General features: G+C 41.6%; 1 protein-coding gene across 1 annotated transcript in view; it reads left to right on the top strand.

Annotated features, from left to right (window-relative positions):
• Window positions 1–50: 50 nt before the first annotated feature.
• EXD1 (exonuclease 3'-5' domain containing 1) overlaps window positions 51–16,692 on the top strand; it is a gene marked incomplete at its 3' end in the record, with an annotated part of 24,587 nt that continues 7,945 nt past the window's right edge. The window contains 10 exon segments of the mRNA XM_082059234.1: window positions 51–321; window positions 788–856; window positions 1,993–2,044; window positions 4,274–4,404; window positions 5,634–5,701; window positions 7,906–7,992; window positions 9,079–9,183; window positions 9,318–9,398; window positions 13,398–13,541; window positions 16,454–16,645. Of these exon segments, the coding sequence (XP_081915360.1) occupies window positions 195–321; window positions 788–856; window positions 1,993–2,044; window positions 4,274–4,404; window positions 5,634–5,701; window positions 7,906–7,992; window positions 9,079–9,183; window positions 9,318–9,398; window positions 13,398–13,541; window positions 16,454–16,645 (1,056 nt within the window). The 5' untranslated portion in view covers window positions 51–194.

Below are 16,692 nucleotides of genomic sequence, written 5' to 3' on the forward strand. Positions count from 1 at the left end.
GGCGCGTGAGGCGACTGCCGCCGCCCCGCCCCTCTAGCGCCACTGTGGTGAGTTCTTCCGCCGTGATTGGGTGTGGGCTCTGGTGGTTCCGCCCCCTGGGCCGCGGGCGGAGCCTCGGTGTCCCGCCGCAACCCCTCAGTTACTCTGCGCCGCTGGTGTCCCGCTGGGCGGGTTGAGTCTCGCTGCGCTGCTGCATGGCCCTCAACAGCGAGCGCTTCGGTTCCCTCGTGGGGAGAACCGTTAGAGTCACTTTAAAATGCGGCGTCTTCCAGGGGGTGCTGCAGCACGTGAACCCCGACCGGAGCCTCCTCCTGCGGACAGGTTGAGGCTCTCCGTGGCGGGCGGGCGGGGCCGGGCCGTGCCCGCCTCAGCGTGTGTGAGGGCAGCGGGAGGGGTAGGCCAGCCCGCGAGCCGGGGCGCTGATCCACGGGTGGCGTGGGCGGCCCACTGCGACTCCAGGGCGCCCGTGAGTGCTTCCCGGGAGCCAAAGTGGGGGTGAATGAAACATGCCCATGGAGTTAGCAGCACCTGCCCGTAGCCTCAGCTGTGGGACTGTGTAGGTGTCGCAGCCCTGAGTCCCACATCTTACAGAAACCCTCTTCTGTGGAGTGAAATCTGTCACTTAAAATAACCTGTTCGTTGATTTTTTTTTTTCCCTAGTTGATAGTACTACCCGGTCTTATGGTCTCGTTTTGTTCTGCAAATGATAAGCTTTTACCCCAAACAGTGGAACTTGATGTATATCATGTTGGTTGGTTTGTTTGTTTTTTTCTCTCCCTCTTTTCAGTGAAGAACTTGGAAACTGGCAGAAGCACTCGAGGAGTAAAGATGTTCTTTGACCATGAAATAGTCAATGGTGAGGCTTTTCATACCACATGGTGGGGCACAGGGATCATGCCCGCTCTTCTTTCAGCATTTTAAATCCAGCTTTTGGTCACTCTGCTGAATTTTTTGGTTCCACATCTTTCTTCTAAAATCCTTTCTTTTAAAACTAGTAGGAATTAGAATGTTGTGTAAATCACACAACTTTTGTTCCCCAGTTATCTATCTGTGGAATAATAAAAATTCCCTGTTTTCTGAAGGTCTTGTGATTGTACTGCTTTAAAGCTTATTATTTAAATAATGAATAAAGTCCAATAAGGCCACTGATGAAAGCAACCACTCTGAAGGTAATCAGTTAAGTGTGCCTCCTGTTTATGTCTTGGAGGCAAGTTACATTCATTGTTTATGTTCTTACATAAGCAAGACTTTTACTAATGGACTCTGCTGGGAAGTTAAATTGCTTGAAGTTCTAGTTAACTTGATTTTGCTTTTACTGACACAGGCAAAAGTACCTCTATTAAATAGTCTCTTTAGCTGAGCCCCTTTCTGTCATTCACTAGTGATAAGCATATGGGGTAGTGCAGGAATAGTTAGAGTTGTACAGCCCTGAAATTACATTTGGCCCTTTGAAGGCAACTGCAAGGCTGATGTGGCCCCCAGTGAAAATGAGTTTGACACGCCCGGGGTAGTATATAAAGGCCCTGTGTTTTTCCATTGGCATCTGCTTTGCTTTGGGGATAAGGAGCAAAGTGGTGAGGGGGAAATAGCTAGAAGGCGGCTTTTGGACTTACCAAGTGATTAACTGACTCCATCCTGCCTTTTTCCTTGTGCATACTTTACTGTATATGTAATAGTCCATAAAGTAACCAATTGTGGTTTGATACTGACTTTAGGTTTGGTGGGATGCTAAGTCATTAGTCTTGTTTAAATGCTAGAGTTCTGAAATACCTTATCTAGGCTGTTGATGTAAGTTATTTTATATGGAATTGTATTTCAGAGTGAATTTTAAATTGTTTAAATTATACTTTGAGTTCAGTTTCTTTTTTTTTTTTTTTAATGTATGGCCATGTCCTATCATGTTGCTATCAGTTATGGTTCTTTTGAGAGATAGCAAGTGTCAGAAAGTTGCTTGTCAGCACTACAGTATAATTTGGGTTTTTTTAATTGCAGTGGAATTGCTAGATGAACTGGATTCAGGGAAAGGAACAGCACTGCTCTCTGAGTATGTTGAAATATTTCTTTCATGGTATGAGACGGGGTGGGATGCACTTGCTAGGGAAGTCACAGCTTACATTTAGTATAATACTGATGTTAGGCTCAGCTGTACCAAGTTTGTATTTCTCTGCTCTAAAGAGGTGAGCCAGGTGCTGAGTAGAAGTCTTCAGCTGTGTGAAAGGTTCTTTCAGACTATTGCTTTCCATTTCCCTCTGTTACTTTTTGCCCCCCCCCCCCCCCCCTTTTTTTTTTCTTCCCCTCCTTCGCACAAGTGTTCTTAGGTAGAATAATTTGCTTGGTTTGTTTCCTTGTCAGCTGCTTGTTTCAGGGGCCATTTCCCATGAGCATGTCGTCTGTGGTGGAACAGTTTCAGGACAATTGCACTGGGAAGGTTAGGTTTATACAGATGCTCTCAAAACATAGATAAATGTGACTTTGAGAAGCTGGTAAAAATATGTTTCAAATGTATTTTGAATGGCTTTGCTTTAAGTCTTCTTACATTTGAATAGTTTAGTCTTAAGAGAAGTAGGAGTGAAGTGTTGTCTACTGAACAGTCCTTGAGATATCCTTAAAAAGCACATAGAATTGGGATTACCAGCAGTCTTGTTTCTTGCTGCTGTCTTGTCTTCTTTCTCCTTGTTAAGTAAGCCTATGTTCACATGTACATGAATATGCTCACCTCGACAACAGATTCCTGTGTTAATACTTTAAATATACAATTTTAATATGAGATTCTTCAGCTACATATAAAGGCTGACCAGAAAGGTTTTCCGATGTTCTCTTGAGATAGAGAGGTACATGATTGGAGCTCTGTAATCATAATGGGATGGTTTTATATCAGTATAAGGAAATTTATACTAAGTAGTTATATTTTGCAGTGAAGTATTCTTGACCTCAGACTGTCCTGTCATAGAAATTGTCTTATTTGTGACATCTTTCGGTCCTGAGAAGCTATCATTTTATATGATTTAAGAACTTGTATTTGATTACAATGGATATAGCTGTTTTACATATTGGTAAATGTCATGGAGGCACCTCAGACATCAATTTAGGCAGGTGATAAGCTCCAAACAGACTTTATTCTAACCAGAACTATTTAGCAAAGAAAACCACCTAGAAATTGGGTTTATCCAGAATTATTCAGCACTCCAGCAACATTTAATAAATTGCAGGTTCAATAAACCACATGGAGATATTATTACTGTTCGACCACCCGAGAACAATGATCCACACTGTGCATACACCCACTTGCAAAAAGAGGCCTCTTTCATTCAAGGATACCCAAAAGAAATAATCACTCACCTGACAGGAGCAAGGGCTCACTCAAGGATTTATCCAGAAGAAAATCACTCACTAAGGAGAAGGTGAGAGCACTCAGTCCCGGGAAGTCTCCTTAGATGGTGTCCCAATCTGAGGGGAGGTCTCTGTTTGCAGACGCGCTGCTCCAAGAAAACCATTCAAATGGGAACTTTGGCAGGGATGTTGTTCTATAGCCTGGTCAGATCTGGCTGTAGTCTCTACAAGCATAGTCCAGAAGCTTCTCTGGGCCTGGGCACCTCCTTGGCTGAGGACCCTGCCTGTTGACCTGAAGGTCCTGCACCTCCTGCTCCCTCAGGCAGGGGAGGGGAATGTGAGGAGTCACTGTGCCCTGTGGGTGTGGGCGTAGTGATGTGACTGACCAAGGTGTGGGAGATCAGGCACAGTGGCGCACAAAAGGTGCTAAAGAGCCATCCATTGCTGTTTTGAAGACTCCAGATCTCATTGGGGTGTGTGCAACTGCCACAGTGAACTTGTAAAATTGCCTTCCAATTACCATACTAACTAATGGATCAAATAACCATTCAGTGTAAAGACTTAGATATCTAACTTGTGTGGTTCTTGTGCTCAGCTCAGGTGCTTCATTCCTTGTACTTTGAACTCTTTCTTCCCTTGAAACCACTGCTGAGCTTTACAGTGAACATCTGTTCAGGTTCTGCTTTCACCTTTAAGAATAAATGTGAAATTTTATATGAAATGAAGGTCCTTTTGTGCAAAACAAGCTTATTGTTGGGTAGTTTCAAGATCTGCTAGGAACCATGCACATTGGATTGGGAAGTTGCTTTGTGTGCAGCAGTTTATTGCCTGGATGCAGGTAGAGGTCATTGGATAAAATAATTTTCTTTATTAAAATGTTTGTGCTGATGGAATATGTAATGTTTTTACTTCTGTGTTATGTATGGTTACCTTGCTCATGCAGGTGCACTTCAGCTGTTGAAGGGAACAAACAAGCAGACTCAGGACCAGCAGATTGTGGACCACGGAGTTCTCCTTGTGTTTCCCTAGAAAGTCTGTTCAGAGACACAAATAGCTTAAAATACTCCCTCTCAGGTAATGCGGATATTAGTCAAGTAATGTAGATAGTTTGTCTTTGTGAGACAAAGTCTTTCCCAGAGGTTATGATCTCTTGATTTGTCTGTAGCGGAACAGGATGTACACTGAAAGAACAGTGGTTGCAGAAGGGTAGGTACAGAGCTTGTTATCTTCAGATAACCCTACAGATAGGTTCACAACTTCAGAAGGAAACTCATCTGCTTTCCAGAGTGTATCATCTTGTAGCTCTTGTCAATGCTAAAAGTAGCTGAGCAGCATGACTGATCTTTTGGAGAAAGCAAAGTGCTTCCATCAGTGAGCATTCTTCTCTGGTGATTGCTTTAATCTTACACTTATTCCTGATGTGTACATAGCATGATCAGAGCTCAGTAAGACTATGGTGGTTTGGTTCTATGCTGGCTGTCACGTGCTCGCATTAATTTGGTTCTGTGGTTCCTGCTGTAAACACATATACAGGTACAGATCTAAAATGGGATCAGCTCGTTCAGCTCTCAGAGCTGTGACCAGAGTGCAAGACCTGTGCAGGCTAACAGAAGGTTATCTGCATTTACCTGAGTCATGGGGGAGAAAATGAGCACAGGTTGATGTGATCTGGGAGAGCCTTTAAAAATTTGTTCTTATGATCAGCTGACTTATTATTTTAGAGTTTAGAAGTCCTTACGTTGTCATGGATGCATATTATTAACATTTGCATCTTGCCAAAAGAGAAGGGAGAATCTTTAAGAGAACCCTTATTTACCTGTTCATTAGACATTGTTAAGCAGGTGTTAAAAATTATAAAGCTGGTGTTAAAAAATATTAAAATCTGGCTTAAATTCTCTTTGCCCCCTTGATCACTTAAGTTGTCTGTGTTCTGTGGTGTCACTGTCTGTTAGTTTTTATATTTTTCCTTTCTTGGACAAGCCTGGAAATTAGGGGGCTTTTTTTAATTGATGTAATTTTTTAAACAGAAATATTTTAATTTCCTTTATACACCATAACACTGCAACTCACTTTCCAACAGACAGTTTTTCTGTCAAAAACCATAATTTTGGCTCATGCTCTAGACTGTACACATCCAAATCAGACCGTTCAGTGATTTGGGTGTGTTCAGGAAGTAGAGAGGGAAGAAGTAAACCAACTGAACCAAAAAAGCAGTGTGGTTGTACAACTAGAATACGTACGTTGTGCAAATTTTGAGTAGTGGGAGCATCTAATGAGGTGGGTTTCTTTTTTCTTCCTTTTAGAGGAGAAGAAAGGGGAGACTGTGGAATACATAGTTGTTGATTGTCTCCAGCAGAAATTTGGTCCAGCAGTAAGTACTAATGAAAGCTCTTATGCAGTATATATGACTTCTAAGCCTGTTCTATTCTGACTGTCAGTAGATCCATTAGGTGGCAAGATTGTTAGCACTGATTCATGACATCTTACACTGGAAATCACTTTTGCAGACTGTAGTGAATTTTGTCTAATAGGTGGTAACTGACTTCTTTAAGTCAAGTAGAAATATGGTATCTCTGGTGGCATTAAAAGATGTTTGAAGTGTGCATATATACAGGGAAAGAATGCAGTGCATGTGAGTTTGCAGCAGGTAGATGCGAAGCTGCATCAGTGTGTATTGGCTGCCATTTTCAGACTGTAGTACCAGTAACTGAGCTGAAGGGTCAGTATCACTATTTAGTGAACAATTACTTTGTTTAGGAAGGGAATAACATGAAGATTTGTTGGCATTTGGAGAATAAATTGATTGTGTTTTGGAGGTGTTTGGAGCCCCAGACATGTTTGGACCTTTTAATCTTAAATAATTTATAACAACATAAGCAATTTGGTAGAAAGGTTTTGTTTCAGAACTCAGAGCCAGTGATAGTATTGGGGCCAGTTCTGTTGAATCTCTTTATCAATGATCTGGATGAAGGGATTGAGTGTACCCTTCATAAGTTTGCAGATGACACCAAGCTGGGTGGGAGTGTTGATTTGCTGAAGGGTAGGGAGGCCATACGGAGGGATCTGGACCAGCTGGATTGTTGGGCTAAGGCCAATTGTATGAGGTTCAACAAGGCCGGGTGCTAGGTCCTGCACTTGGTTCATAACAACCCCAGGCAGTGCTGTAGACTTGGGGAAGAGTGGCTGGAAAGCTGCCTGGCAGAGAGGGATCTGGGAGTGTTGATTGACAGCCGGCTGAATATGAGCCAGCAGTTGTGCCCACGTGGCCAGAAAGGCCAATGCCATCCTGGCTTGTATCAGGAATAGTGTGGCCAACAGGACTAGAGAAGTGATTGTGCCACTGTTCTCAGCACTGGTGAGGCTGCACCTTGAATCCTGCTTTCAGTTTTGGGCCCCTTGTCATAAGAAGAACATTGAAATACTAGAGAGAGTGCAGAGGAGGGTGATGAAGCTGGTGAGGGGGTCTGGAGCACAAGTCTGATGAGAAGCAGTTGAAGGAACTGCGGCTGTTTAGCCTGGAGAAAAGGAGGCTGAGGGGAGACCTCACTGCTGTCTACAACTACCTGAAAGGAGGTTGTAACATAGAGGGTGTTGGTCTCTTCTCCCAAGTAGCAAGTGATAGGGCAAGAGGAAATGGCCTCAAGTTGCACCATGGGAGGTTTAGATGGGATGTTAGGAAAAAATTCTTCACGGAAAGGGTTGTCAGGCATTGAAACAGGCTGCCAAGGGAAGTGATGGAGTCACCATCCCTGAAGGTGTTTAAAAGGCATTTAGACAAGGATCTTAGGGACATGGTTTAGTGCTAGAGTTAGATTAGGTTATGGTTGGACTCGATGATCCTGAGGGTCTCTTCCAACTGAAATGATTCTATGATTAAATTTAGTGCTATTTTTTAGATCCTGAATTAGACCAGCAATACTGTAGGTCCTCCGTTCCGTTTTGTCTTGCAGTAACATCAGTTGTGATTTGGACTCTTATTATGGTAAATCTGTTGCACATAGAGAAGAAAAAGCTCTTCCCCACAGGAAGAGATTTCCCTGCTTACAGAGGAATCTTAAGTGTTCCTTGGAAAAAAAAAAAAAGCTCTTTTTAAAAAATTTTGTTTGCCTTCTACTCTTGTGTTACATGCACACTACAGGTTGCTTTATCTTAATTGTCTGAAAACTTTTTCTGTCTGAGAGTAGCAGGTTTTTCTTTTATACTTATAAAATAAGTTCTCCTTTTTAACTAAAAGGAACATTTTCTTTAAGTGATCTTAAGGAAGTTCCTAAAACCTACTTAGGAGAATTTCCTGGGAGGAGATCAAGGGAGTCTGTATTCTTTAGTTACCTGTAATCTCTGCTGAATTAATCATTGATATTTCTGGTTGCAGAATTTCCAGCTGTTGTACTGTAACTGGACTGATACTGTGTCTGTTTCTCTTGGATCACTAATATATCTGAGAATCATTATGGTTTTGATCAGTATTTATGTTTTTAAATATGGATCGTGACGAGAAAAATTGCAGTTTTACTATTTGTCCCTCTGCCCATCATTCTCTGGCACTATTTATTTTATCCCTATTTTTTTCATTAGGTGCTGCAGCTAAAACAGCAGTGTGTTGTCAGTGTAGCAGGAGAAGGTGTTAATTTGAGTCGTTATGGAAAACTTTCATGGCTTGAGGTAAGAGGCAGATATTTTCCAAAATGTGCCACTAAACAGAGGCATAACTGGAAACACTTGGGGATTATCCCATGTTTAAGACTGGCTCATGTAACTGTTTTGGTAAGGGGTATGATTTTTTTCAAGACAAGTCATGTATTTCATAGAAGACCTGTTATGGAAAGAATTATGCCATTATAAGGCAATACAATAATAACTCTAACTTGTATGTAATATCTACATATGTATATAGCAATGTAACATATTTGGTTAGCCATCTTTGTATACTTGTATACAGGTAGAGAGAGGTGCATTGTACTAGTACAGCTGTTACCTGTTGAAAAACTGCAAGACCTAATCACAATTTAAATTTAATTGAAGGAGTAAAATCTATCTAAAGATGATACAGTATCTTAATTAGCTCTGATATTAACAGCATCTGAAAAGGAAGGGTGAATAGCTTAATGTTTTCGCTCAAAATCAGTTTAAGTAGGTTTAAAAGTGAAGGTATTTATCCAAAGCAAAACTTGTGTTGGAGTTCATACTTCAAACTTACTCATGCAGAAGTAGTGCCCACAAAATGTTTGCTTTGGTATAGCTAAATTGCTTTCATATAACAGCTTTTGTTAAACCATTATGAAATTGAAAATAGGCAAAACCTGAATTTTATATCCTGTTTGAAATCCTGGGATGGAAAACTATGTCCTTTATTTTTTGGGAAGTGGTCTTTAACAATTAAAGGAATGTCATGGGCACAAGAATTTTGTTGGAAGTAGTTGGTTAGAAGTGTCACCATAAGAGATACAGGAATTTATTTTAAGTACTATGCATAGGGTTTGCTTTTGATATGCCTCAAAATGCTGTATTTAACTCTGTCTAGTAAACTACTGGGTCATTCTTTCTAATTACTGTGAGAGTCTCTGAGCATCCCTGGAAAAAACAAAACTTGTTTATGAATTAGTGGTAAGGAAACTAAACCTGCTCTCCACAACATAAGCCTGTACATAGGAGATGATGGTTTGTGGGTGACAGTGCACTCTCTCCTACTTTCAAATCCTCTGTTCTTCTGTCCATCACTCCTTTTCTCTGCAACTGAATTTGTTGTAGGTGGCAACAAAGAGCTGTATTTTTCTATTTGATATCTTCCTTCTGGGACCTCAGGCTTTCAAAAATGGATTGCAAATGGTACTGGAAGATAAAAACATCTTGAAGGTAAGGGTACAGGATATGTGAGGACATTAGTGGTGGCAGAGATCATATACATAAATACATATACATAAATAATGATCTAGCTGCACCAAAAAGTTGCAGTTGGACACAAATTTGACAGCTCTTTCTTGCCTCAGGTCATGCATGACTGCCGCTGGATCTCAGACTGCCTCTTTCACCAGTACAGTGTCCTCCTCTTCAATGTCTTTGATACACAGGTACCCTTCAAATATTCTGGATGAGAACAGAAGTTTCAATAAGAGAAACTTCAGCCTTGTTCAGGGCATTCTCTCAGAGAAGGTTTAACATCACTAGAATGTGACAGTTGTTGAACCATCTAGTGGTTTTGTTCTAGCTTAGAACAACTAGCAGGCAAGGCTGATAGTGTTATTTAGAGTCTTGGGTAGACTTATTTTAAAAGGGTAGTTAATATCTGATATTAGCAGCATGTATAATTTTTTTTTTGTGTGGTGGTGGTGTTGTGGGTTTTTTTAAGGTGTATTAGCTGGTCTTGGTCAAACCTGGCACAACCTGAAGCTGCAGTGACTTAAACAGGAGCCAGGTTGGCCTGTGCTTTATATTTGTTTTGTTTTGTTTTTTGCCCCTTTCATGAGTATAGAAGCAAATTCAGGCTACGGGTATCCAGCACTGCAAAGCACCTGCTAATAAAAGCAGTGGTGGAAATGATAGAACAGGCCAGGTTATTACAAAAGATCTGTTTTTGCTGTTGCTGGCCCTGGTAGTTGTTGTAGTTAGTGTTGCATGACTAACAGGAGAATTAGAGCCTTTTGAGAGAGAAGAAAATTACATAATGTCTATAATCTTTCATAGTGGGCATGGATATGTTATGCATAGTTAACATATGATTTGTCCTTGCCTGTATACTGGCTTTTCATGCCATAGATATGACTGTCTATAGTAACTCTTCAAAGCCCTAGCCTGGGCTACCTAGTAAGCTTTATAAAGCAGAGGTTTCTCTCTGTCCTTTTCTCATCTTAATTTGGCCTTTCACTCCTAAAAATATGTTAATCCATTACAGGTGAAATACTAGTCAGTGTCATTGTTAAGTCTTGACTGCATTAAAAAGGCAGGGTTGAAAATTCCCACCAGTGCTCCCAACTGTGCTGGCTAGAACAGCTAACTGGTACAGTGGAAATTACCAGAACTATCCACAATTGCATTCATTGTTCTATTGTCTTGGTATGAACTGACATGACTGCTTTCCTTGCACTGATATATCTCTAGGCTTAGATTCAATTACTTTGATTTGTTGGATGGAATACTACTTCTAATGTAACTAAGCTAGAGAAGTATCCTGGTTTTGGCAACCCTGTAGTGTACCTGATACTGTGGAATTGAACTGTCTCGTCTTTTACTCTGTACTGCTGGAGCAAATAACTGGGAGATTCCTCTGAGCAAACTGTCGTGGATGCTTTTTGTGAAGCACTTCTTAGAGACAGCTTCTCAGTGTGGTTAAAATTGGAACAGGCTGTGTGCGCAAGTGAGACTCTACTTAAAAACACAGCAATGGGATGAAGAACTCTGGGTTAGAGGGGATTCTGCCTGCACAATTTGAAAAATTTATCTGTGGTTTTTGCCAGTTGCTTTAACTGTTTATTCCTTGCAATAAGTAACCTAATATAATTAACACAACATGAAAAGGCAGTGAAAGGTTTCTGATGTTCACTGACTCTCTTCCCCATTGATGTTCTTACGGTACTTAAGCATCACCTGTTGAAATGTTTGTGGAAGTCTGATTCTCCTGTTGCCCATTTGACTGCCTTGGGGTGTGTATGTGTGTCCCTGTTGGGCTGTAGCAGCCTAAAAAGCTGCATAGTGAGCCAGCAACTGGCTGTTGTCAGTTCTTATGGCCCTAACTTTGCCTTCTGGGACACTTCTGCGCTGCATTATGAGGCTAGAGCATGCTCACACTCTGAAATTACTGCCTGTTGTAAAATGTTGTTGGTTGCATATCTGTGTACTATCAAAGGAAATAATACTATTCTTCCTAGAGGTGTGTGCTGAAAGAATAAGGAAAATTTGATAGCTTGAGATTTTCCTTAAGGCAGAGGCCAGTGCAAGGCTTAATCATAAAAGGTACAAGTGAGGAAGCCACTGTTGCTGTCTGGTTCCATAGATCGATACACATATGCTACTCTTTAGCATGTTGTAGTTTTTCTGTCCTTGAAGCCAAGCCATTAGCATGCAGTGGCTTTGAACAAAGATTTTTCAGAGTGAAAGCTGAAACGTGATATTAATTGTGGGTGAGTTTATTCTATAACCCTGTTCCTTCAGATTAGACTTCTTATGAACATTGATCACAAAGATACTTTCATTTTTGTTTAAATATTTAAGTTTTTTCCTCTCCTTGTTTGGAAAGCATTGAAGCCTTTTACTAGAAACTCTCTAACTATCTAGAAGGATGGAATATATTTCCATAGATTTTGATAATCATCTTATTTTGAGTTTGAGTAAAAGTAACTGATTGCCTGAGGAGGTCTTTCCCGAGATTCCTCTTCATCTGCATTTGGCCACTTAAGAATGAAAAGCTGGAGAAAGTTTTAGTGGTCAGAAGTACAATACAAAGGACTGCTCAGTGATGGAAACTTCTCTACCTGGTGATTTGTGCTTACAGTCCAGTGAAGGTCAGCCTCACCTGGGTCTTCTCCATTTTCTTCTCATCAGTTTGAATTGTTGCAATTCCTTTCTCCAGGTATGTTTCCTGCCACTTTTCAGCTGGTGGTTGTAGACTTCTTTGGACTTCAACAATGTAGTAATAGTCAGCCTAGCAGAAATATAGGCAGTCCTGGATTCTCTGTCCTATCACAGAGCATAGGAGGTCTCACATTTCTTTGGGCAGTCCAGGATTGCTTGTTCTACTTGTGGTGCTCTGACGTTGTGCATTTTCTTCACAATACCTTCATGCAATCTTTTATTCCTTGGAAATTCAGTAAATGGATTGGCTTAGCTCTTTCTTCTGGTAGACTTAGCAAATACATGGCTTCTTTCCCAGAGAAGGCAGCAATTAGCTATTTAGATGATGCCTTAGAGGCAGCTTTATTCACTAATAAATCGTACCAGCTTGTTTGCCTTTGCTATTGGACAGGAAGATTTCCCCCCCCCCCCCACAAAGACTTTATAGATAAGTTAGGAATGGGGGTTTGGTCTTGGAATTTACCCTCACTGTAAGAGGCCAGAAGAGGTCACTGTTGCAGGGGCTGAGCTGGTGCTGCCAGGCACTACATGGGCTGGTCTTAGTACATGGGCAGCGTGTGGTAGAACAGCTCAAACAGTGGCTTCAGGTGTAACCCTTGCAGTGAAACTGGGCTGCCCTGTAAGCTCATAGCTTGGTTGGTGGGATTGTGGATGCTTGTGTTGACTCAAGGTTTTTCAGGAGACCATAGTAAGGAGCAAAGGGCTGTGGTGTCAGTGGGGGCTTCTGAGTAGGTGAGGAAGCCTGAAGGGTAGGTTGTTCTAACAACAGGCTCAGTCTCAGATTTTGAGTGTAGGTGAAAGCTTTTTGTTTTTTCCTCTCCATTCCCCTGGATTCTCTTCCAGGCTTCCTTTTTCCTTTGTCTTCTCTCTGCACCTGTTGCAACAGTCTTACTCGTCTTTGCATTTGCTATTTAGCAGCAAGAGTCAGGGCTGTTCCTTCTCTTACTGCAAAAGGGTAAAAGGGTTGAAACCAGGCCGAGAAGCAAGCAAATGCTATGCCATGCAGTTACTGCTGGAGGTTGTTGTCTGCTTCCCTTCTGGCTCTGTCTGCTGTCAATGATTAATGTTACTGGCAAAATCAGGTTTTAGACAAAAGGTTTTGAAGAAGTTAAATATTCTGTCATCCTGTTTTCATTACATTGCATCACTATTTCGGGTTCGGGATAAAAAGCAGAACCATAAGTATCCTGGGGAAGTATCACTGTATGTTTACTCTCTCCTGATATTGCTCCTAAACACCTGCTGCCTGGAGATGAGTACTGGGCTAGGAGCCCTAGACTAATACAACATGTAACTTATAAATCATTCTTCAAATTTAATTTATACTTTAACTTAACAGCTTTAAAGAGTCAGATTACTAGCTCTGCAACTGCATGCAGTCAAAATGAGGATTAATTTGTTTGCAGCATACTTGTAATATGCATCCCTGCTGTCAAACCTCCACATTGTTTGCCTTGGGTTAATGGATGCTGGTCATGGCATATTTATCCCTTCCATCGCAGGTTGCTGATGCTCTGCAGTTCTCAATGGCAACAGGTGGCTTCCTTCCGCATCGTGTCTGCACGTTACATGAATGCTTGGTGCAGCACTTGAAGATACCTTCCAAATGGGGTGCCATCATGAAGTGCACGCAGCAGATGGCTTCAGTGAGTGATTCAGTGAGGTACCTTTTGAAGACTCAGTTGTGAGCTGTGCTTTGCCTGTCTTGAGATGTTTCTGACTTTTTTTTTTTTTTAAGAGCATGGTACTATGCAGTGGTCAAATTGCTATAGTTAAGGACATTTTGTAACACTGACTTGAGAGATGGATGTAAGCTTTAGTTGGCATCAGGGCTTATGCTGGTGTTTCCTAATAGCTCATTTGAAATTGAGGTTTTGAAGAACCACAAAGCTTGTACAATAGAGGAGATATATAACTTGTGTAAAAAAAATGTTCTGGACATCTTAATATATTTGACTAATTCTTAAACCTAGTTCCAACAGAACAAGTTGGTTAAAATGAATCCTGGAACAAGTAGGGGAAGAGGAAACTTTTACTGCCAGCACTATTAGAATGAAAAAATTAGTGTGTCAATTTTCTTCTTACTTGTGCAGTTCAACAGCATTTGCCAAATCGTTATTCTCTATTGTCCTTGTTTTGGTTAATCTTTCATATGAGGACAAGCAAGGGAAAACTTAATGAGCCAGGAGCTCCTAAGACTTGGGGAACATAAGCTTGAAAAACAGAATAGAATGGAAGAGATTGTTTCAGTTGGAAGGGACCTACAATGATCATCTACTCCAGCTGCCTGACCACTTCAGGGCTGACCGAAAGCTAAAGCATGGTCCCAAATGCCTGTAAACACTGACAGGCTTGGGGCATCAACCACCCCTCTAGGAAGCCTTTTCCAGTGTTTGACCACCCTCTCTGTAAAGAAATGCTTCCTGATGTCCAGGCTAAATGTTCTCTGGTGCAGATCTCAACATTCCTACATGTCCTGTCATTGGATACCAGAGGTCAGAACTCAGCACCTCCCTCCCTGCTTCCCCTCTTCCTGAAGCTGGAGGGAACCATGACATCTCCTCTCAGCCTCCTTTTCTCCAAACTAGACAAGCCCAAAGTCCTCAGCTGCTCCTTCCAGGCCATTCCTTCCAGCCCCGTTACCAGCATTGTTGCCATCCTCTGGATGCATTTGAGAACCTTCAAATCCTTGAATTGTGGGGCCTAGAACTGTACATGGTACTCGAGGTGAGGCTGCACCAAGGCTGAATACAGCAGGATAATCACCTCTTCTGACCACCTGGTTCTGCTGTGTTTGATGCACCTCAGGATGTGGTCTGCCCTCTGGGCTGCCAGGGCTCACTGCTGACTCCTAGAGAGTGCTGCAGACCAGCCTCCCCAGATCCCTTCCTATAGGACTGCTCTCCAGCCACTCCTCTCCCCATTTATACTTGTGCCTGCTGGTACTCCGTCCTAGGTGCGCAATCTGGCATTTGGACTTGTAAATTTAATCCCGTTAATTGTAGCCCAGCGGTCCAATCTATCCTTCTGCAAGGCATCTTGTCCCTCAAGAGAGTCAACAGCACTTCCCTGTTTGGTATCATAATCAGACTTGCTAATGGTACATTTGATTCCTGCATCCAGATTGTTGATAAATACAAGGTGTTTCAAGAAGATGGACCCAGTTGCAGAGACAGTGATTTCAAATTGGGTTGATCTTTTTGAAACACTGTGTTATACTCAGCAGAACTGGCCCTCGAATTGAACTCTGAGGAACACCACTGGTGACTGGTCACCAGCCAATTGTAGCCCAATTCACTACAATCCTTTGAGCTCTGCCCTTCAGCCAGTTCTTCACCCAGCGCACCGTTAAGCTGCTCACCCCTGTCAGACAGCTTGTTCAGAAGGGTGCTGTGAGGGACAGTATCAGCAGCCTTACTAAAATCCAGAAAAACCACATCCACTGCCTTACCTCCATCCACTAGGTGGGTGACCTTACAGAAGGATACCAAATTACTTAAATAGTATATAAATAAGCTAGTGCCAGTTCTGGCATCTTTTTGCTGTATTTTTAATCACCTGACGTTGCTTTTTTGGGTGGGTGGTGGAGAAGACTTCCAAAGCAGCTACTAACTATGGAAATTAGATACTTAATGAGACCTCACTGTATAGATAGGATTTCTTTACTGAACAGAGTGTTCTTTCCTACCAGAGTGTTTTTTCTCCTTTTATACTGGTCTTGTAACTTCCTGAGTAAATCTGGGTGGTTTTGTACTGCCTATTCATAGACTTATAATCTTTATTGAAAATCTTGATTAACTGTTTTTTGACATTGCTATAATAGCTACTCAGTGAAACCTCTAATTTGAACACAGCTTTATTTTTATATAAGTTTTTGAATTCTAATAGTGTCTCTCAAAATTTCAATTTAGAGAATTCAGTATGGCACATCTAAGCCAAATGACAAGATGCCTTCCTTAGTTTACCAAACCAAATCCTCCTATTGATCTGAAGACTAGAAGTGGAAAATGACTGTGTATTATATACATAGGAAGTGTATCAGAGTGACCCACTCTGTAGTGCCAGTTTTGCTCAGGGTATCATGGTCATGCTGCTTAACTGGGGCTTATTTTCACATTTCTTCTGGTTCTAGTTGTAATGGCTGAAGGTGTTGCTATCCCCAGATGCTTCCCCAGCTCCTTTGATGGGATTGTGGGTTTTTAAAATTTTCTTTAGATCTTTCAGCTCAGCCCTTAGGAATCCAACCTACCTAGTTTCAGGGGTGGGTGAGAGAAAACCTAGTATTAAATGCTGGAATACACGCGTGTTTGGTTTTGGTTTGTTGTTGTTCTTCACTTGTTTTGTTTTTAAAGAATCAATCCCTCCTCCCAAACTCCATCTTTGCTAATATCCACAGGCTTGTACATAGGTGGCCTTAGAAGCTGCAAGCAGTCAGTGGCACTGTAAATAGAGATCAGCATCGGGAGATATGTTGTAAACTGCAGAAGGATGTGAAGAAAAGCTTTGTTATAATTTTTGTTTCTTAAGTAACTGTTTTCATTTGCATTGGAATACACAGGAGAATCCTGACATGTGGTTCTTGAGACCTTTTCCAGCTTCTCTACTTGAAGCACTCGCTCTGAAGGCGATGTACCTGCTGCTGCTCCACTCGTCTCTAATGGATAGCTTGATGTCTGACCTAACAGCTGTAGTACATGACTATTTAAATGTTTACCGGACTGGGTCTGGAGATCACCTTGGGAGCACAAAGGTAGGTATCTCCTTGCTTCTTTCTCTGGTTAGAGATTTGATATAAGG

The sequence above is a fragment of the Streptopelia decaocto genome (genome assembly GCF_964273445.1).
Source record: "Streptopelia decaocto genome assembly, chromosome: 7".
Lineage (NCBI taxonomy): Eukaryota > Metazoa > Chordata > Aves > Columbiformes > Columbidae > Streptopelia > Streptopelia decaocto.